The sequence below is a fragment of the Tursiops truncatus genome, chromosome 5 (genome assembly GCF_011762595.2).
Source record: "Tursiops truncatus isolate mTurTru1 chromosome 5, mTurTru1.mat.Y, whole genome shotgun sequence".
NCBI classification, from domain to species: Eukaryota; Metazoa; Chordata; class Mammalia; order Artiodactyla; family Delphinidae; genus Tursiops; species Tursiops truncatus.
In genome coordinates this window covers 64,839,680-64,861,245 of record NC_047038.1, presented here as the reverse complement: position 1 = coordinate 64,861,245, position 21,566 = coordinate 64,839,680, and the positions used below count along the sequence as shown (strand labels likewise).

At 45.5% G+C, this 21,566-nt stretch overlaps 1 protein-coding gene across 19 annotated transcripts in view; it reads left to right on the top strand.

Annotated features, from left to right (window-relative positions):
• The window catches only part of APBB2 (amyloid beta precursor protein binding family B member 2), a 373,668-nt gene that overhangs the window by 295,810 nt on the left and 56,292 nt on the right, over nucleotides 1–21,566 (top strand). For 18 of the 19 annotated variants that reach the window (XM_019928274.3, XM_019928275.3, XM_073805179.1 and 15 more), the window contains 2 exons: nucleotides 8,556–8,702; nucleotides 11,753–11,880. In XM_019928274.3, the coding sequence (XP_019783833.1) occupies nucleotides 8,556–8,702; nucleotides 11,753–11,880 (275 nt within the window). Of the gene's footprint in view, nucleotides 1–8,555; nucleotides 8,703–11,752; nucleotides 11,881–21,566 lie in introns of those variants that run through there. The other variant, XM_019928287.3, reaches the window with a different exon arrangement.

Genomic DNA, 21,566 nt, shown 5'->3' with positions numbered 1-21,566 from the left:
TCAGTAAACGTTTGTAGACTTGAAGGCACAGTGGTTATTGTGCTGCAGGGTAATTAGGCTTAAATGGTAAGCAGTTCCTATAAGTGAGTGTTCATTAGGATTACATTTGTAGCGCTAGACCAAATTGTAGCTCTTCTCTTAAATTTTCTCAGTTTTTTCATGCCTATAATTTAGTGTCGCTGTCAATTCCGGTATCGTTTACTTTTTCGTCATCATCCCTCCGTAGTTACGTAGAGCACTGACTGTGTTCTGGGCTTCAAATGCGCTACTTCACAGACTGTGCTCATCTGAGCAGCATCTTCTTTGGTGCCGTGCACGGAGGCTGGCTCGCCTGGGAGAAGGCAAGGTTTGTGTCCGACTGTAGCTCCAGCAGCTCCAGTTCCCTCGTCTCTCCCCTCCTCCATCCCCTGCCCCACCTCGTGGTCCAGGAACGAGGCCCCCAGTTTTCTGCCAGCAGGCTCTCATCTTGCTTGTCCTCGTCGAAGCTCGGACAAGGAGAAGTGGAAGGCCCGTGGGAGAACACAGGCGGCCATGAGAGGGTCTCCTGCAGCCAGAGAGAGAAGAGAGGGAACATTTGCTGAGGGCCTGCAGTGCCCCAGCCCTGACCTTCCTCGTTTGCTTTTTGGCTCTCCCGGAAGTGCTCTGAGCTTACGGTTATTGTCATTTTGCAACTGAGTAAACTTAGGTTCGTGGAGGCTGACCTCCCACTGATGGGAATGCAGACCCGGGACTGTCTGGCCCTGGAAACCAAGGCTTGGCACTGAGTTCTACCCCTCGACACATGTCTTAGGAAGAGGTTCTCCCCAGGCATCAGTCTCTATTAATAGAGGACTCAAAGAAACAGAAGTTGAAACAGGATGTGTGCTTCCAACCAGGATATGACAGTTGGTTCCAGGGCGGGGGAGAGAAACCCGGTGGGAGAGAAGGAAGCCCCAAGCCAAGAGCTGGGTCCCTCCCAGTTCAGCCATGACCCTGGTTCCCTAAATGCTCGTAATAACTAACAGCAGCAACAGGCACAGCGGCAAACCCTGCCCTGTTCATCCTGACAGCATAGATAGGTCGTTGTGAGACAGGGATTTTTAGTACCCACCTTTTACAGACGAGGAAATTGAGGCACAGAGAGGTTAACTAACTTGCCAGATTCGCCTTTCCAGTCGTAGGAACAGCATGACTTTGAGTAAGGAAGGGGCCGTCTGTGGACAGCAGTGATTCTCAAAGTGTGGTCCTCAGACCTGCAACTTCAGTGTCACCTGGGAGGCTGTTAGAAATGCAGGTTTGGGGACCGCTGAATCAGAAACGATGAGGATGGTGTCCAGTCTTCTGTGTTTTAACAAAGCCCTCTGGATGTTTTAGCTTTGGCCGAGAGCTGTTAAACTAGAGAAATCTTTAAAATCCACACGTAGAGAAAAAGTTAAAATTTATCAATAGCATAATAAAGGTTTGTTGAGTTCTTATTACATGCCAGGCACTATGCTAAATATTTTACCTGCATTATCTCACTTAGTCCAACAACAATACTATAAAGTATAGGTACTATTATTATTCCCATTTTACAGATGAAAAAACGAAGCCTTAGAGACCTAAGTGACTTCCCCAAAGTCACCAGCTCGTAGGTAGCAAAGTCATGACTTGAATCTAGATCCATCTGATGACACAGTCCATACCCTGAACCATCCATTACTCATTTTTGCCCTTTTGGTAAAGAGCTGTTGAAGAATGAGCATTGATATAAGTACAAATGTTGATATTTTTTGCAAATTTTGAAAAAAGTGGGATAGGGAGGGTGGGAGGGAGACGCAAGAGGGAGGAGATATGGGGATATATGTATACCTATAGCTGATTCACTTTGTTATACAGCAGAAACTAACACAACATTGTAAAGCAATGATACTCCAATAAAGATGTTAAAAAATAAATAAAATGACCAACAGGTAACTTAAAAAAAAAAGAAAAAGGTATTTGAAAAGTCAGATTGATTAAACATTTGATTACATATTTTGATTGAATATTTTGAGCTCCTCCTCTTCTCTGAAATGAGTGTTTATTCACAGAGCTGATTCTAATTCCCGAGTTTAAGGAAAAGTGGTGTTGGTTATAAACCTTCCTAGCCACACGAGGGCAGCACCAAATAGCGCAGGTTGCTCTTTGCCGCTTGGTTCTTTGTAAGGAAACGGAGCTCGCTGCTTAGTGGAGTTTCCCTTCCATAAACCCGTTTCCCCTTCCTTTGTCCGTAGGGACCAGCGGTGAAGCTTCTCAGATCAGATACTAAATTATATACGGAAAAGTAATCATACTGTGAGGGCTCTTGTTTTTTGAAATCCATGTATTCTTGGACTCAAGGACAAAAAAGCAGCCAGTATTCTTTTTTTTTTCACATTCTGTTTTTTAATTTTTTTAAAACATCTTTATTGGAGTATAATTGCTTTACAATGGTGTGTTAGTTTCTGCTCTATAACAAAATGAATCAGCTATATGTACACATATATCCCCATATCCCCTCCCTCTAGCATCTCCCTCCCACCCTCCCTATCCCACCCATCTAGGTGGTCACAAAGCACCGAGCTGATCTCCCTGTGCTATGCGGCTGCTGCCCACTAGCTATCTGTTTTACATTTGGTAGTGTATATAAGTCCATGCCACTCTCTCACTTCGTCCCAGCTTACCCTTCCCTCTCCCTGTGTCCTCAAGTCCATTCTCTACGTCTACGTCTTTATTCCTGTCCTGCCCCTAGGTTCTTCATAACTTTTTTTTTTTTAAGAGTCCATATATATGTGTTAGCATACGGCATTTGTCTTTCTCTTTCTGACTTACTTCACTCTGTATGACAGACTCGAGGTCCATCCACCTCATTACAAATAACTCAATTTCGTTTCTTTTTATGCAGCCAGTATTCTTTTTCACCTTCCTTATTGTTAATACATTCTTTGAGTCTTCACAGGCTGTAGGACTCTCGAGTAGGCTATTAGAGAAAGTGGGGAAATGTGCTCCTGGCTTCTAGTTTTAGGGCAGAGGACCATCCCACAGTAATGCTGGTGTATTAGGGTTCACCCCCACCAGGATCACCAGGATGCTGTACTGACAGCAGCTGCTGTTGATCTTGAACCCCATTTCCACCTGGGCATATCTCAGTGTCCCATCCAAGCCTTGGTTTCTATGCCAGAGGCTGAATTCACTGGAATTTTTTTTGAATTTTATTTATTTATTTTTATAAAGCAGGTTCTTATTAGTTATCCATTTTGTACACATCAGTGTATACTTGTCAATCCCAATCTCCCAGTTCATCATACACACACACACACACACACACACACACACACACACACACACACACACACACTGCTTTCCCCGCTTGGTGTCCATACGTTTGTTCTCTACATCTGTGTTTCAATTTCTGTCCTGCAGACCAGTTCATCTGTAGCATTTTTCTAGGTTCTACATATATGTGTTAATATACGATATTTGTTTATCTCTTTCTGACTTACTTCACTCTGTATGACAGTCTCTAGATCCATCCACGTCTCTACAAATGACCCAATTTTGTTCCTTTTTATGGCTGAGTAATATTCCATTGTATATATGTACCACATCTTCTTTATCCATTTGTCTGTCAATGGACATTTAGGTTGCTTCCATGACCTGGCTATTGTAAATAGTTCTGCAATGAACATTGGCGTGCATGTGTCTTTTTGAATTACGGTTTTCTCTGGGTATATGCCCAGTAGTGGGATTGCTGGGTCATATGATAATTCCATTTTTAGTTTTCTAAGGAACCTCCATACTGTTTTCCATAGTGGCTGTATCAATTTACATTCCCTCCAACAGTGCAAGGGGGTTCCCTTTTCTCCACACCCTCTCCAGCATTTGTTGTTTGTAGATTTTCTGATGATGGACATTCTAACTGGTGTGAGATGATACCTCATTGTAGTTTTGATTTGCATTTCTCTAATAATTAGTGAAGTTGAGCAGATTTCATGTGCTTCTTGGCCATCTGTAAGGCTTCTTTGGAGAAATGTCTATTTAGGTCTTCTGCCCATTTTTGGATTGGGTTGTTTGTTTTTTTGATATTGAGCTGCTTGAGCTGTTTATATATTTTGGAGATTAATTCTTTGTCCGTTGATTCGTTTGCAATTTTTTTCTCCCATTCTGAGGGTTGTCTTTTTGTCTTGTTTGTAGTTTCCTTTGCTTTGCAAAAGTTTTTAAGTTTCTTTAGGTCCCATTTGTTTTTGTTTTTTTTGTTTGTTTTTGCGGTACACGGACCTCTCCCTGCTGTGGCCTCTCCCGTTGCGGAACACAGGCTCCGGACGCGTAGGCCCAGCGGCCATGGCTCACGGGCCCAGCCGCTCCACGGCATGTGGGATCTTCCCAGACCAGGACACGAACCCGTGTCCCCTGCATCAGCAGGCGGACTCTCAACCACTGCGCCACCAGGGAAGCCCTGTTTTTTTTTTTATTTCCATTACTCTAGGAGGTGGATCAAAAAAGATCTTGCTGTGATTTATGTCAAAGAGTGTTCTGCCTATGTTTTCCTCTAAGAGTTTTGTAGTGTCCAGTCTTACATTTAGGTCTCTAATCCATTTTGAGTTTATTTTTGTGTATGGTGTTAGGGAGTGTTCTAATTTCATTCTTTTACATGTAGCTGTCCAGTTTTCCCACACCACTTATTGAAGAGACTGTCTTTTCTCCATTGTATATCCTTGCCTCCTTTGACCATAAGTGCGTGGGTTTATCTCTGGGCTTTCTATCTTGTTCCATTGATCTATATTTCTGTTTTTGTGCCAGTACCATATTGTCTTGATTACTGTAGCTTTGTAGGTAGAGTCTGAAGTCAGGGAGCCTGATTCCTCCAGCTCCGTTTTTTTCCCTCAAGACTGCTTTGGCTATTCGGGGTCTTTTGTGTCTCCATACAAATTTTAAGATTTTTTGTTCTAGTTCTGTAAAAAATGCCATTGGTAATTTGATAGGGATTGCATTGAATCTGTACATTGCTTTGGGTGGTATAGTCATTTTCACAGTATTGATTCTTCCAATCCAAGAGCATGGTGTATCTTTCCATCTGTTTGTATCGTCTTTAATTTCTTTCATCAGTGTCTTACAGTTTTCTGCATACAGGTCTTTTGTCTCCCTAGGTAGGTTTATTCCTAGGTATTTTATTCTTTTTGTTGCTGTGGTAAATGGGAGTGTTTCCTTAATTTCTCTCTCAGATTTGTCATCATTAGTGTATAGGAATGCAAGAGATTTCTGTGCATTAATTTTGTATCCTGCTACTCTACCAGATTCATCACTGGAATTTTGGCTAGAGTAGTTATAATAATTTATTATACAAATTAGGACACTTTTAAGAGTAAAAGGAGCTGCTCTTAATAATTTTTCCAGAGCAACAAAGATAAATCAGAACCCTCCTGAGGATAATTGGAGCATAGGGTCACGCTGATTTCAAATCTCCTTTCATTTTCCCCCTTTGATGACTCCTTTTAAGATGTATGTGACACTATATTCATTTGCTCTTTCACTCAGCAATGCTCATGGAGTGTTTTCTGTGTGCTAGGTTTTCTGCCTGTATTATGTTGTTTTCTCCTTGTAAGAACCCTCTGAGTTAGCTATCATTATTATTCCCATTTTTGCAAATACGAAAAAAATTGGGACTCCGTAAGTTATACGGCCAAGATCACAGTACCTGTAAGTCAGAGCCAAGATTATAATTTAGGCTGTCCCTGCTCTTGGGCCAGGTACACTCAAAGTGTATTGACACCACTGGCTGTGTTCTTGTGCCTCTTTTGTGGACCCAGCCCCATCGGATGCTGTCCCTCCAGCAAGCTCTCAGGCATATGGCAGCGTGGTTAAGAGTGAGGGTGCAGAAGTCGCACTGCCTAACTTGCATCCTGGGTCCACCGCTTATCAGCCTTGTGCTTCACTCACTTTCCTTTCTATGAAATGGGTACAGTAACTTCTTATTGACCTCACAGGGTTGAGGAGAGGATTAAATGACTAAATACCTATGAGGTGACTTCTAGAACTCACCTAACGATGGGGGCTAGTTGCCAGTGGAGCCCACCATTTTATTAGAGGGTTGGGACTTCCAGTTCCACGCCCACCTCCAGGGAAGGGAGAGGGCCTGGAGGTTGAGTTCAGCCACCAGTGGCCAGTGACTTAATCAGTCGCACGTATATAATGAAGCCTCCACAAAACCCAGAGGGCAGGGTTCAGAGAGTTTCCAGGCCAGCGAACACGTGGAGCCCGGGGAGAGTGGCACCTGGGGAGGGCATGGGAGCTCCGGGCCCTCTCCCCATACCTTGCCCGGTGCATCTCTTCCCTCTGGCTATAATACTCCTGAGTTATGTCCTTTTATAATAAACTAGTGATCTGGTATCCAAAGTGTTTCTCTGAGTTCTGTGAGCCACTCTAGCAAATTAATTGAACTCAACAAGGGGGTCATCCGAACCTCGATCTGTAGCTGGTCGGCCAGAAGTACAGGCGACACCCTGGACTTGGGGTTGGCATGTGAAGTTGGCGGAGGCAGGAGGTGGGGCGGGCAGTTGTTGGGGGGACAGTCTTGTAGAACTGAGCCCTTAACCTGCGGGATCTGACGCTCTCTCCAGGTAGATGGTGTCAGAATTGAGTTGAATTCTCGGACACCCTACTGGTGTCTGAGAATCGCTTGTTGGTGTGGAGGAAAACCTCCACACATTTGGTAAAGGCGGAAAAGCTGGGTTTTTCCATTACAAGGTGGTACGTGACAAGATGAAAATGACGGGGGAGGGCTGGGTTGTGGCATTGCGTGTTTACTCACGAGGGACTATGTTGGGAACCAACAAGGGAGGGAAGTTCCTGGGCATAGCCCCATGAAGTTCTGGGTAAGGGGCTGCCCTTGCACCTGTGACATCCTCTTCCCCTTGGGCAGTTTCTCTCCAACAGAAACACATGAGCACGTGAAATGTGAGGACATCTCCCAGAACCTTTCCCCAGGACACAGGGTCCTGAGTAGCTTTCGCGGTTGTTGTAGGGCAGGAAACGTTCCACTCCGGGCGGTGACGCAGGTACCTCGGTCCTTCCCTTTAGGATGTGAGGATCCACCTTCTGTTAGCGTAACCGGGTTGTCTTTGGTCTTTCCATGTTTTGTTTTCCCCTGAGAAAGTGTGATTAGCAATTCAGAAAGGAGGCACCAAGTCTGGGTGTGGGGTCTGAAACAGAGAAGGTTGAACTAGAATGAATGTGGTCACTTTGGGACAGTTGGCTGCATTTCTTCATTGTATTATGAAGTTCACTTTGGGGAACTTCAGAAGACACTCTTTGAGAAACAGCCTGTTGGCTCCACAGAAGTGTGGCACCTTATCTGCCCTCCTGTCCTTAAAAGGTGGTCTCTTCAGTTGATGTGCAGCTCAGAAGGAGACCCGGGTCACAGGTTGCGGTGAGAAACCGCAGTTCCAGCCACCTGGTAAACCTGATGATTAACAGCTAGGCAGATGCTCTAGCCAGATCACCCTCGTATGTCCCAGGAACTTCTTTCTTTATAAATTCTTGGATGTTTTGCTTGTTACAATATGGATAAGATACTTTCTATATTTCTTAAAATTGAACACCTGAACTTTTAAAAGGAAGACAGGGAGTGTGATCTCAAATCAAATATCTCTAAATGATAAAAGAATAAAGGGAATTTGTGCTCTAAGGTATCTCACAAGTCCATCCATTCTGCAGGCTTTCAGGATTTGGTGCTAGTAACAAACACTGACACCTATTATCATGAAAGCACATCTTCTCTCCTCTTTTTTTTTTTTTCATTTCTGGTTATTAGAGAATACATTTTGCCTCATTGTTATTAGAAACAAGTGACAAACATGTAGCTAATTCTTTCTCCCAGGTGCTTAACAAGTAACAAATTTCACAGGGGTTACATTTCTTACTATAAAAAAAAAAAAAACCCTGCCTTATACTAGATACAGGTACTTAGAAATGTTTATACCCGTTAGCCCTGTAATTCTACTTCTAGTAATCTGTTCTAAGAAAAAAAACCTGAACACACTCACAAGCACACACACACACGCACACACACACAGAGAAAGTTAGGCAAGAAGATAGTTATTACTACATTTTTTTAAAATTAAATTTATTTATTTATGGCTGCATTGGGTCTTCATTGCTGCACGCGGGCTTTCTCTAGTTGTGGCGAGGGGGGGCTCCTCTTCGTTGCGGTGCACAGGCTTCTCATTGCAATGGCTTCTCTTGTTGCGGAGCATGGGCTCTGGGCACGTGGGCTTCAGTAGTTGTGGCACACAGGCTTAGTTACTCCGCAGCGTGTGGGATCTTCCCGGACCAGGGCTCGAACCCCTGTCCCCTGCATTGGCAGGTGGATTCTTAACCACTGCGCCACGAGGGAAGTCCTACTAATAGCAAAAAAGAGCCACAATTTAATTGTCCAACAATCTAGGATACGTTGCTAAATTAGATGATTGAACATTTTGTAGTAATTAAAGACGCACTGAGTACACCTTGTAGAGGATTTTAAGGTACGTTGACCTGTGGCCAGTGAGTAATCTCCTGTTCTCTGACTTTCCTCCTAGTGTTTTGCTGTGCGCTCTCTGGGGTGGGTGGAAATGGCAGAGGAGGACCTCGCCCCTGGCAAGAGTAGTGTTGCCGTCAACAACTGCATCAGGCAGCTTTCTTACTGCAAAAATGACATCCGTGATACAGTCGGCATTTGGGGAGAGGTAAGTAACAGGTGAAAATCATTAATGGCAGACTTGCTTGCATTCCACTGCTCCTCACGAAACCCCAGAGCTCTGAGAGCCGAGAGATTTGGTACTGAGGGCTGATGAAGGTATTTATCGGGGTCCCTTTCCCGTGAAGGCAGCTGGTGTAGACATGATGCACCTGTGATTTACCTATTAGCCCTGCCAGAGCCCGTTGAGGACTGGGGCCCTGGGAGAGGGCATTTCTCGGTGTCTAAATGACAGGATCTACTTTGGTCTCCTGAGTCCCCAAGGATCCATGGATGGACTTAAGGGCCCAGAAACCCCCTAACCTCCATGCATAGCTGGTCTACAAGAGCAGTTTTCTGGGAAGAAGAGCCATACCTCTCTCAAAGTACATTCTCAAAGGGGAACGTGACCCCCACCTATACACCCCAAAATGTTGTTGCCTCTTCTCTAAAAGTTGACACACCATCCTTTTATAATACAGTTTTCTTTACTTGTGATCTGAAAATCCACCTCGTACATGAGTCTTGGAATTGATACCTGTGTATTCTTTCTTACTGTGATGAACAAAGCAACTCCAGTTTGAAATGTTAGTTGAGATCATTTCAGAAAAGAAAGTCATCAGTAAAAATACCAAATTTGTATAAAAATCACATGAAATTGGAAAAGCCATATTCCTACCAAGCTCTGAGACCTGTACAACGAGCACATGGGGAGCATCACGAGATGGTGGTCCGCGTGAATCCACTCGATCAGTCCCCAGTTAAGAGCATTGGCAGCGAAAGTTTGCTTTGTGATTGGGCTCTTAGGAGCCCCTGTCACCTTTTATCCTAGCAGCACTGTCATAGCAGGAGGTAGGTTCCCGAGGCTCCGCATGGTAGAGTCCGTCTGCTCTAGAATGGGGCTGAGCTGCATCACCAACCAGATTTTTAGATCCCAGGCATGGTCGGGGGGGAGGAGGAAGAATGTTCTCCTGCCAAAAAAAGGACACTTTTTTGGTATTTGCCTCTATTATCCTTTCACTGCATTACCTTTCCAATACCCAGGCCTATTTCTCCCACCCAATTATCCATCTGTCTTCTCTCTCCTTCATTCAAAATGCCGTTCTACCAAAGGCATAGATCTCAGCTAGGATTTAGAAGGACGGCTGGCGTAATCTATACTGCTGTTTGAGAGACTAATGAACACCACCAGTTATTTAGAAGAGCTAAGTAAGATTCTAAAGGAATCTCCAATTGGCACGATTCCAGCAGGGAAGAAAGCTTTGGATGGGCCAGCAATGCCTGAAAATCTGCTATGCCTTCCCACCTAGTTAGCCCCCGCTAGGCCATTCCTATTTTTCTCACTCCTTTCCTCTTCTTCTGAAACGATAAATTCTTCAAGCAGTGTTTCTAGTTCATAGCATATAAAGTACAGCTCAGTGTTTAGGGTTATGTGCTGTGACTTTTTGCCATGCCTCACCACGCACAGCACAACTCCTTAAAGGTTTGTTGATCGGCTGACTGAAAATAAAGTCATGACTTTCAGATGAGTGTCCCATCTTTAGATGACACCTGCATAAGCATTGGTCGTTTGGGTTACAAAAACCAATTAGCAAGACTTTACAGTGGTCAACCAGGAGTTTCTGAGTGTTCATGAGAAAAGAGAAGGGGCACATATGGGAAGACAAGAGTGTGCCTAATGAACTCAACAGAAGCCACGATGCGTTTTCATTCAGGGATAGTGCACACTCTGCCAACCATTCTCACTTCAGATGACCAGCTGGCAGCTGTCACCGGTTCTGTCCAGTAATACGATGACTGTCGACAGAGGTCATTGACGAAGATGGCCTGTGTTGCATTTGTGTGGACCAGTTGTGGTTTCTAAGCTGAATCAATCCAAAAGAAATACACCACCCAGCCCAGTGCAGGGTAGGGGATGATTTCAGCTCATCCTGGATCTCATCTGTAGACGCTTGGCTTGGACATTGACTAGCAGAGGCACCGAAACACCCATGTCTGCCACTTCGGCAGCAGAGCTCGTGTTTACTCTGAGAACCTTTGATGGGGACCTAAAATATCGTTCTCAAAAACCAGACCAAGGAGCATCTGTCCTGCTTTGGATTTGAAGATCTGCCAGGAAGCCTCACTGTGCTGCCTTGCTAGACCGCCCTAGCGTCCACGCCACAGCATCTGGGCTGACCGTGACCTTCAGTGGACAGTTTAATAATTTCTTAAAATGATGCCTGAGGATTTGCAAAGGGAGTGAAGTTGGATGACCTAGCATTCCTACCCTCAAAGAGCCAATATGTGGGGAGACAGGGGACCAAAACCTGAAGAGTGATGCAAGAAACCTCAGCCTCCCCCGTGTTGGTATCACAACAGCACAAGCGCAGCTAAAGGCCTCACGGCTTCTGTGTTAGGCCGTGAGCAGGTTACTTAAATTAACCTATAAGCCTCAGTTTTCCCATCCGCTAATCACAGATAATAAAACCAAGCTGGAGCCAAGGAACCTGAAGCTTGTCGCATAACATCTGAGATGTGATAAAGCCACTTCAGCGTTAGCTGTTGTGGCACCGAGAAGCATCACAAAGCTCTTTACCAGCCGGATCACACAGATAAGAAGTGGTGTAAAAGCTGAGAAGAGACAGACATGTTGTGGACCTGGGAAGGGCGTCAAGGGGATGCCTGGTAGGGTCTGGCCAGAGGGGAGGGAATGGGGACAGAGGGGTTGTGAGAGGATGACAGACTTGGAGTCAGTAAGAGGCCAGATTCTCCAGGGAACCCGCCATTAGACTTTTCTCTTAAAGATTCAAAGTGTAAATAATTAAAGATAAGAACCAGCTAGAAAGCAGGCTAGGGACACATTTCAGAGGATTTGGAGAAGGAGAGAGAAATTGGGCATGTGAGGGGAAGGTGAAAGATGTATGAATCTTTTAATCAGGAGGGGATGTTTCTCCCTTAGGAGAACAAATGACAAGGGTGAGTTTTTGATCGTTGAACCGACACCCCCAGGTAGCCACAGACATCCCGAGGACGTGTGGTTTCGTGAGGAAGGTAACCTGTCTTCTCGTTGACTCCCAGGGGAAGGACATGTACCTGGTCCTGGAGAACGACACGCTGAGCCTGGTGGACCCCATGGACCACAGCGCGCTCCACACGCAGCCCATCGCCAGCATCCGCGTGTGGGGCGTGGGCCGCGACAACGGCCGGTGAGTGCCCCGGGCCGGCGCTGTCCTTTGTCACCTCACCCAGTGCCCCAGTTTTAGCTTAACCCTGAAGCGCGGCCTCACTGTTACTGCATGTTGCTGAATATGAAACTTGACAGTAGGCTCTCTATAGAAATGTAAAAACTTAAAGCACATCTCTATCCCTGCCTCGTCAACCCTCCGAGCCCCTTCCGTTCTGCACCTCAAACCTTTTGTCAACTCTGGATCCTGCCTCGGATTCCATGTATTTCTCCCCCAACCGCCGCTCATCCTCATTCATCTAAGTTCCCTACTCATCCAGGCTTTCTGAACTCCCACCTTTTTTTTTTTTTTTTTTTGTCTTCTCTGCAGTCTGTTGAGTCTCAGCTATCTCAGATGCTCTGCTATTGGTATTTTCTTTGTAGAGGGCTTGTTGGAAGGGAGAGGTTGTACAGCCTTTAATCACATGCTTTATTATTTTTTTAAGTTTGTTTTATTGATGTATAGTTGATTGATAATGTGTTCATTTCTGCTGTACAGCAAAATTCACACTGTACAGGGATTCAGTTATGCATAGATATACATATTCTTCTCCATTATGGTGTATCATAGGATACTGAATATAGTTCCCCGTGTTATACAGCAGGACCTTGTTGTTTATCCAGATCGCAAGCTTTAGATCATTAACTCATGCTGATAAGGAGCTTCTGGAATTTGAAGATGGCTGAACTCTTTTAACGTTTGAAATGTCTGGTCATACCAAAGTTCCAGTCAGTGTGTATTTTTCTGAAATTCTACTGAATATTTGTCATTGCCAGCAAGTACTTCTTAATAGGTGTGTTGTGAATGTTTTGCTCTCCAGTGACTGGAAACAAGGAAGTTCTGATTTTCAAGTACATATTCTGACTAATAAAGTGACAGTAATCACAGGCATCATACTTTATTAAGTAATTGGGCTACATGAAATACATCTAACTCTTGAATTAAATTCATCTTTGTCAACTCTCGAGGTATACCCGAGGCTCTCCTAGCATTTAGGACAAGCTGTAGGATGATTATGTATTGCTCTGTTGAAAAGGGGCAAGAGCATTGCAGAAGCTGCTGAAAATCCCAGACGACAGAGAGACTGCTGCCCTGGGGTGGCTCCGTTCCTGGGCATCCTGGCTTACTGGGTCATGGGATCCTCTAGGTGGCTCTGCCTTGGCTTCGCCATCCTTGGTCTCCCAGAGATGGGCAGTAGTGGATTTGATAGTTTTTTGATTCAGTTCCAAGTCCTAAGCCTGAAAGGAAAGTGGTTAAGCGTTCATCAAAGAACAAGCATTTTTGCTGGAATCACAGGTGAAAAATGGTCTGCAAAAGAGAGAGCTGCAATGTCCTCTGACAGCTGATTGGATAAACCTTCGTGGGCGCACAGCTGTGTCTTTGAGCTTTTGTAACAGTGATGAACGGTGACAGCTGGACCAGGTGCTTTGGGGGGAAATGAGTGGATAGATTATGCATCCACACCTGTCATTCAATTGCTTAGCAGAGCTGGAGCACTGGAGTTGATGCATTGGCGTGAACTGATTAATTTTACAGAGGAAAATATCTGAGGATGTTCGTGTATCATTAAAAACATTTAGCCTTGATGGAAGAGTGTAAGATACTTGATCCTTCCCTACTTCCTGTCCTCCAAGTTTGTTTTCAAGACAGGAGTCAAGGTGAAGATCATGATATACGTGTACAGCTGGATGGGGTTGTGTTTTTGTAAGGTTAACTTGTGAGTGGATTTCATCGATGAGGTTTTCAGTTCACCCCAACTCTTTAAAGTAAGGCCAAATGCTCTTTGTTCAGGGAGAAAATATGATTTAAATTCCAGTTGACGGCTTCCCTGGTGGCGCAGTGGTTGAGAGTCCGCCTGCCGATGCAGGGGACACGGGTTCGTACCCTGGTCCGGGAAGATCCCACATGCCGCGGAGTGGCTGGGCCCGTGAGCCATGGCCGCTGAGCCTGCGCATCCGGAGCCTGTGCTCCGCAACGGGAGAGGCCACAACAGTGAGAGGCCCGCGTACCGCAAAAAAAAAAAAAAAAAAAAAAATTCCAATTGAGAAAATTATTCAAGCCCTGAGCTTAGTTTTCTCTCATCTGTGAAACGAGGGTGATAATAAGGATAACAGAGCACGTGTATGTATGTGCCTCTGTGTGTATAGTAACTGGCCCACTGATGGGGGATGTGGAAAATGCTTAATGAATGTTAGCTCTTGATCCGTTAAAGCAACATCCACTAGCAGAGACAGCTAATTACATGGCTTCCTTTCAAAGACAGGGAGGGTGAGGGAGGGGTCAGACCTCAGGGAGGTTTCGAGGACAGTTTATCATTGATAACAGAGGGCGAGAGGCTGTTTCAGACAGAGTTCAGTTGTCCTACAAAGCAGGAAGAGCCACTCCCCTTGCCACCCAGTGAGATCAGTGTAAATTAGGTTACCTTGCCTTCATTATGTTTTTGAAATGTGGGCTGAGTTACTCATGTTTTGTTTTGTTTGTTTGTTGTTTTTTGCGGTACGGGCCTCTCACCGTTGTGGCCTCACCCGTTGCGGAGCACAGGCTCCGGACACACAGGATCAGTGGCCATGGCTCACGGGCCTAGCCGCTCCGCGGCATGTGGGATCTTCCCGGACCGGGGCACGAACCCGTGTCCCCTGCATCGGCAGGCGGACTCTCGACCACTGTGCCACCAGGGAAGTCGACTCATGTTTTTTAAACCATTTCTTATTCTTACTCAATGTTAGCAGATAAGTGTAATTTAGAAATACACTGAGGGTTCTGCATCAGCTGTCAGGACCTCAGAAAGCTCATGTAGTGGTTGGGGGCCCTTGAGCTAGATTCCTTTTAGAAACAGTAAATAAAAAAGTATGTTTGTCAGTGAAAGGTTGTATTTCTCCCACTGGACCCCTGAGTTTTCATTCTCTAAAAGAAGGCCTTTGTATTCCTGCTTTTTTTTCTTTTAATACTTTCTTTTGCTCTTGATTCCTTTTTTTTTTTCTTACAGCAATTTACAAGCGCAAATTCAATTTGTAATGCCGCAAAGGAAAGGAGTTTACACTTTGCATGAATAAAACATAAAAGTGTTTCATTTTGCTTGAGAAAATGAGTCCATTTCACATTCTCTTTTGTAACCTCCCTTGCCAAGAAAATGGAATCTCTTAGGGAATTTCTTGATGTGGTTAAAATGAATATGAAAAGTATGTATACCAGAGGCTTGAAGGGCACAGTCTGTCTTGAAATTCAGAGTGCTTCACTGAGCCATGTAATTTCAGGATTTATAAAGTTGTTTTGGGTTTAGCATTTTCTTAAGGCTTTCAAGTGGATTTGATTTGCTCTGAAGAAATTCCTTATGTAGTAAGTTTACTTTGGGTGAGGGGATGATCCAGCTGTGACACACCCCACCAATCCCCCAGGTTGATTTGGAGAAGCCTCTTATTGTGAATGGCTGAGAAGTCGCCATCGCATCAGACGTTGGTTCTCTGTGGGGTGCTGGTGGTTGCAGGACTGGGCTGAAGTTTTTGTCTTGTTCTTGAGAGTCACGCCTGCCTTTATTATGGCATTTCTTGGAGCCCATGTGCATTACTGCCAGACAAAGGGTGGGCTCCCTCCTCCTACTTGGGTTCCTTTTGATCACAGTGAGATAAATGTCCAGGCTCCCAGAGATGGGACTGGTGAAAGGGGTTTCATGAGCCTTGTATTTCCAATCAAAGGCAGCACCAGGGAGCACCCAGATTGACCTGCTCTGCTTCCACCCCTGTGGGAAGGAGGCCCTGGGTTGTAGAACTGGCATTTTGCCGCCAGTGACTGGGGCGGGTGACCACAGTGCCATCTCTCATCTTGTCTCTACGGACCTGCAGACTGCCCTTCCAAGGATGGGGTGGGAGGGATTTCACAACAATTTCAGGGGCTGTGCTAATCCGGCCACAGCTCTCCTATTTATTCATTCGGCCCTGGAAAGCAGCACTCTCCTTATTCTTTTAAAGAGATATCAAGAGCAAGCAGACATAACTTCTGAACATAGGAGACTTTAAACTGGGACTTTCCTTGCCTCTTGTGACAGGTAAGGGAAGGGGCACACAGATCCTTCTGTACGTTGCCAATAGGCAATAGAATTTGCTAATCCTGTCTGTTTCCCATGAGAAAGGAAAGTGGGTGGATGGTATAGTCCAGGGTTTCAGACCCCATAAGTGGGATTTCCCAGGTCGGTGTACCATGGAGCACTAATCAGGTCAAATGTTCATAGACTTTCCTTGAAAGGAAAAGAAAAAAAAAAAGGATCTAGGGTCAGTTGGGAAAGTGGGTTAAACCAAGTGCATCAGGCCCCTTTGCTTTGGACCCTCTCGGAGGTTCTCCTGTCCTGATGTGGACTGGAACCCTTTTCTTCATGGAAATGCAGTCTCACGGAACACACTTTGGGAAACGCTGCTCTGGTCAATAAACTCATTAATTTAAATTAGTGCCAACACTAGATTGCTGGTTTTGTCTTTAGGAAAAATTGGAATTCCTTGTAATAAATAACCATTATAAGTGGAGACCCCACTGGGCCTGCTCTAATGAAGGTAAAATTCCTGTATGATTAAAAGCAGCCATCACAGCCATTGTGCACAAGCGCCTTTTAAAAAGCACTTTCTTATGCAGGTTAAATGTTGACCCTGTGATACTGTTTGTGCTTATAGTTTGTGTAACAGAACTTCTCTTCTGAGAAGGTGTTTTATGTGTCTCTTTTCTGCTTTTGATGAACAATTTTTAATAAAATCTTACTATGTGATAGATTATTCATAAATTTCCCATTGTTTATCTTTGACTTAACTGTTTTATCTGGTTAAGATCTCAGGAACTTTTATCTAAATAACATAGTAAGTCTCAAGTGCACTGAATATTTTTTTTGTTTTCTCTTGGGATATTCCCAACTGGTTTTATCCACCAAGCCCCTGGGTTTTTTTGTGGGTTTTTTTGTTTTTTTTGAGATACGCGGGCCTCTCACTGTTGTGGTCTCTCCCGTTGCGGAGCGCAGGCTCAGCGGCCATGGCTCACAGGCCCAGCCGCTCTGCGGCATGTGGGATCTTCCCGGACCGGGGCACGAACTCGTGTCCCCTGCATCGGCAGGCGGACTCTCAACCACTGCGCCACCAGGGAAGCCCAAGCCCCTGGTTTTAAGCTGCTTTAGAAGTCTACTGCCACACATAGTTCATGCTTTTGTTTTCCTGCCAGTGTTGTTCCGTGTTGATTCTTTTGAAAAAACTGCTTAATTTTGGGATGGGGTTGGGGGTTGCATGGGCATCCTGGCTGTAATACTGAGGTTAGTCAGAATATGCAAAACTGTAACTTGTAGGCTTTCAAATGTAAAATGTGGTTTCATAACCACTGTCTTTCAACCTCTTTATTTTAGAGATTAACTGAGGACAGAAGGGGATGATTTGCCTTAGGTGACCCATCTAGTTGTGACAGGGCAAAGACAGACTCCTGGAATTTGTCCTCTGTCCAAATAGGAGCTCCTCTGTTAATCTGACAAGAGATAATGGATGGTCTCAAATAACCTGGGGTCAGCAGGGAGACGGAGAACTCTGCACTCGAGGCCCGGTCTCTTTCCTTGGGGAGATGAAACCACAGGTGTGAATTAAAAGCAGAGGTTGACAAAATATGGCCCCGAGCTGAAAATGGTTTTTCCATCTTTAATGGGTTGTTTTAAAAAGGAAAAAATGGGCTTCCCTAGTGGCACAGTGGCTAAGAATCCGCCTGCCAATGCAGGCGACACAGGTTCGAGCCCTGATCTGAGAAGATCCCACGTGCTGCGGAGCAACGAAGCCCATGAGCCACAGCTACTGAATCCCGTGTGCCTAGAGCTTGTGCTCCGCAGTAAGAGAAGCCACCGCAATGAGAAGCCCGCGCACCACAACAAAGAGTAGCCCCTGCTTGCCGCAACTAGAGAAAGGCCGGGTGCAGCAACGAAGACCCAACACAGCCAAAAATAAATAAAAATAAAATAAATGTATTAAAAAAATTTTTTAAAGGAAGGAAAAAAAGAATAGGGGACCCAAATGTGGGGGACCCAGTATGGCCTGGTTCTTTCCAGAAAGAGCATTTACAGTAACATGCATTCAGAATAGAATGAGGCAGTCGTTGTGGCTTCTGTAGGAAGTCTGTGGAAAAGGCAAGTCCTGTTCTGCCATCCTTCCAGTGTCTTCCTAGTCTGACCAGCCAGGAGACTTGTCTGTAAGTTGAAGGGGACCTGGAACTTGCACATGTAACATTATGCCCACATTCTGTTCATATCCCTTTGGCCACATGCAGCTGCAAGGGATTCTGGGAAATGGAGTCTCTAGCTGGGCCAACAATTGCCAAGTTAATACCGCTATTAAAAAAGATGAGGTGAAACAACTAGCCTCTGACACAGTCTGAAAAGGAATCACCTCAGTGTTCCCAGCCTGTGACCTATTGTTTCCTGTGCCAGTTATTAAGCTGCTGTCCCTCAGATCCAAACCCACCCTTCTCTGCTCGCTTTGTGAGACCGGAGCTGGGACTCTGCAAAAACGTTTCTGCTTCTCTAGTTTGCTGCTCGTTAGACTCTGACTAGAGGGGGCTGCAAGGCTGGAGGAAGAAGAAGGAACTTGCTTCCTGTGTCTGTGAGCATCATCCTGGAACAACTTCTTCATCCCGTTGTGTCAGTTCTCACGCAGTTTTCCCAGCACTCACAGACATGCAGAACCGTTCATCATTCCCCTTCTTCAGAGCCACCAGTGCCACTGGCTGGGGTGCCCTCTTTAAAGGTCTGAGTCCCCGACCTGCTTCAAGTCTAGAGACACCAGCCCAGCAGCACCACCTCCTCAGTGTAAGAGGTTTTGCACCATGGGGCTTCTCCATGCTTCTAGGTTTTGATAATTCCAACCTCTGCCCTTTGTTCTCTCCACCCTCCAGGTCACAGCCCCCTCTTGCAGTTGCTGCCTCCATGATAACTTCTTCCTATTCCCTTTTTAGTTTTGTAGTTACAGGCCTTTATATGATCTTTCTGTCCCAGTAACTGGTGTGGTTCCTGTCTCCTGCCTGCACGCCCCCGAGTTGACCCTTAAATGGAATTAGCACTGACTAAAGGAGGCAGCATTAGGGCGTGCCTGCCCTGAGGAGGGCATTCGGGAGAGCAAGTGAGTGGAGCTGTTCTTTATGTGCAGCTTTGCACACTGTGGTGACACAACAGCATGTGTGCCAAGGAGACGTCCTTTCTAAATTGGTGGAAGTTGCCAGTGATAAAGGGCAGTTCTGTTTTAGGTGACAGGGTTTTAGAAATAGTGGGCCTCTTGGGTTTTTTTTTAATGTTTTCAATATCCACATTTTTTTAAATAAATTTATTTATTTATTTTTGGCTGCGTTGGGTCTTCATTGCTGCACCCGGGCTTTCTCTAGTTGCGGCAGGCAGGGCTACTCTTCGTTGCAGTGCACGGGCTTCTCATTGCGGTGGCTTCTCTTGTTGCGGAGCACGGGCTCTAGGCACGTGGGCTTCAGTAGTTGTGGCTCGTGGGCTCAGTAGTTGTGGCTCGCGAGCTCTAGAGAACAGGCTCAGTAGTTGTGGCGCACAGGTTTAGTTGCTCCACGGCATGTGGGATCTTCCCGGACCAGGGCTCAAACCCGTGTCCCCTGCATTGGCAGGCAGATTCTTAACCACTGCACCACCAGGGAAGTCCCGGGCCTCTTGGTTTTTGATCTAATTGAAAGCTATCTCTATTTTCCCTTTGCCACTGTTTCTTTTCCTAGGAGTGATGGAGGGAGGCGGGTCTTCACAGGGAGGATGGAGAGCTTCCTAATGACATGCAGTCAGAGGGTTCTCTGAGCTAGCCAGTAATGAAAGATTGATGGAATCCCAAGATCTGATAACAGTTTAATCTAAGGTATATGCTGCCTTCCTTGCCTCAGGGAGAAAGGTCTTCAGGGAGAGAGCAGTAATTCTCTCCCTATGTTCCAGTATTATCTTGACCTCTAGAGCTAATTTCTTTTTAATATAGACACATGATAAGCAGAGGCATCAGGATTTACTTGAGCATTCTGCTGACTTACACCGTAGTTATATTTTATCTCTATAGAAGTGGCCTTCTTGCCTTCTATTAATCATGCTGGGATGCTTGCTCATACTTTCAATGTAGAAAAACCTGTAAGGAAAGACATTGTAAGTGATTGTCTAAGAATAGTTTCCCTCAGAGGAATGCCTTGAGTGTGTCTTCAAGCCGACCCTTCCTTAGTGGATATATGAAGACAACAGTTTCTTCTGAAGAACGCATCCTGTGTTTCGATAGCTGGCTCAGTGCATAATCCATTGTTTCTCATAAGCGTGTTGCAGCACCAGGCGGTGTAGCGTGGGAGCTTGAGATTGTCGTGTCAACAGCAGAAAATTCTGATGATGATCCCTGAGCAATTTCCATCTCACGCTTCCCCTGAGTCCCAAGCCAGGTGAGGGATGGCCCATTCTGGATGTAGCATGAGGGTGAGCCATCATACTAGGCTCCAGGGATTCTCTGTCAGTCTTGAAAGTACTGCGATCTTCTTGGAACACTTAGAGCCTTCCGAAACCAGAAGTAAGAGTAGTGTCAGCGGAGGAGAAGCCTAGTGACCCACGCAGACACGGATTCGTGTCTTAGCAGAAAAAGGTGTAACTATTGTAACCCAGAGCATCATTGGGTCACTTGGCCTGTCGTATATACTCAACAAATGATTACGTGTCTGATAAATCGCTAAAAGCCTTACGTTATCGCAGATGAATGGATAGTCACTGTTTTTCGTACACAGATTATCACCTTGAACTCTTTTACTTAAATGCAGTCGTCTGAGATTTGGGGCTTCCTGGTGAATCCAGTGATGGAGAGCATAATGCAGCTCCGATCCGTTTCACTCACAGAACACTTCTGACACCAAAGGTGTCCGTTTTCCACACCAGGCAACTCTCCAGGTCTCTGCCGACAGCAACTGGGTGTCCCACAATTTAATTCCATTCTGACACAGGAGTTAGCCCAGACCCCTCCCCCGCCCCCAGGTTAAGGGTTCAGTCCCTACAAGACTGCCCCCCTTTCAGATGCCAGCCACAAGTCCAGGCCACCCCTGCATCTGCCCGAGAGCAGCTATAAATCAGAGGTTCCCATGGAGGTTTCTCCTTAGGTTCAATGATTTGCTATAACGGTTCACAGAACTCAGGAAAACACTTTACTTACTATTACCAGTTGCTTATAAAGGATACAAATGGACAGCCAAATGAGGAAGCACAAAGGGTGAGGTCCAGAAGGGTTATCAGCTTCTGTCCCCGTGGAGTTTGGGGTATGTCACCCTCCTCGCACCTGGATGTGTTCACCCACCCCCGACCCCCAAAGCTCTCTTGACCCCATGGTTCAGGGTTTTTACAAAGGTTTCATTACATAGGCTGACTGATTAAATCATTCGCTGTTGGTGACTAGCTCAATCTCCAGCCCTTCTCCCTTCCCTGGAGGTTAGGGTGAGACTGTAAGTTCCAACCCTTTAATCACAACCTGGTCTTTCTGGGAGCAGCCCTCACGCTGAAGCTATGTAAGGGCCCCCAGACATCTCATTAGTGTGCAGAAAGGTACCCTTGTCGTTCTGGAGAGTCCAAGGGTTTTAAAAGCTCTTGTGTCAGGAACCAGGGTCTAAGACCAAATATTATAACAGAAGATGCTCCTGCCACTCAGGAAATT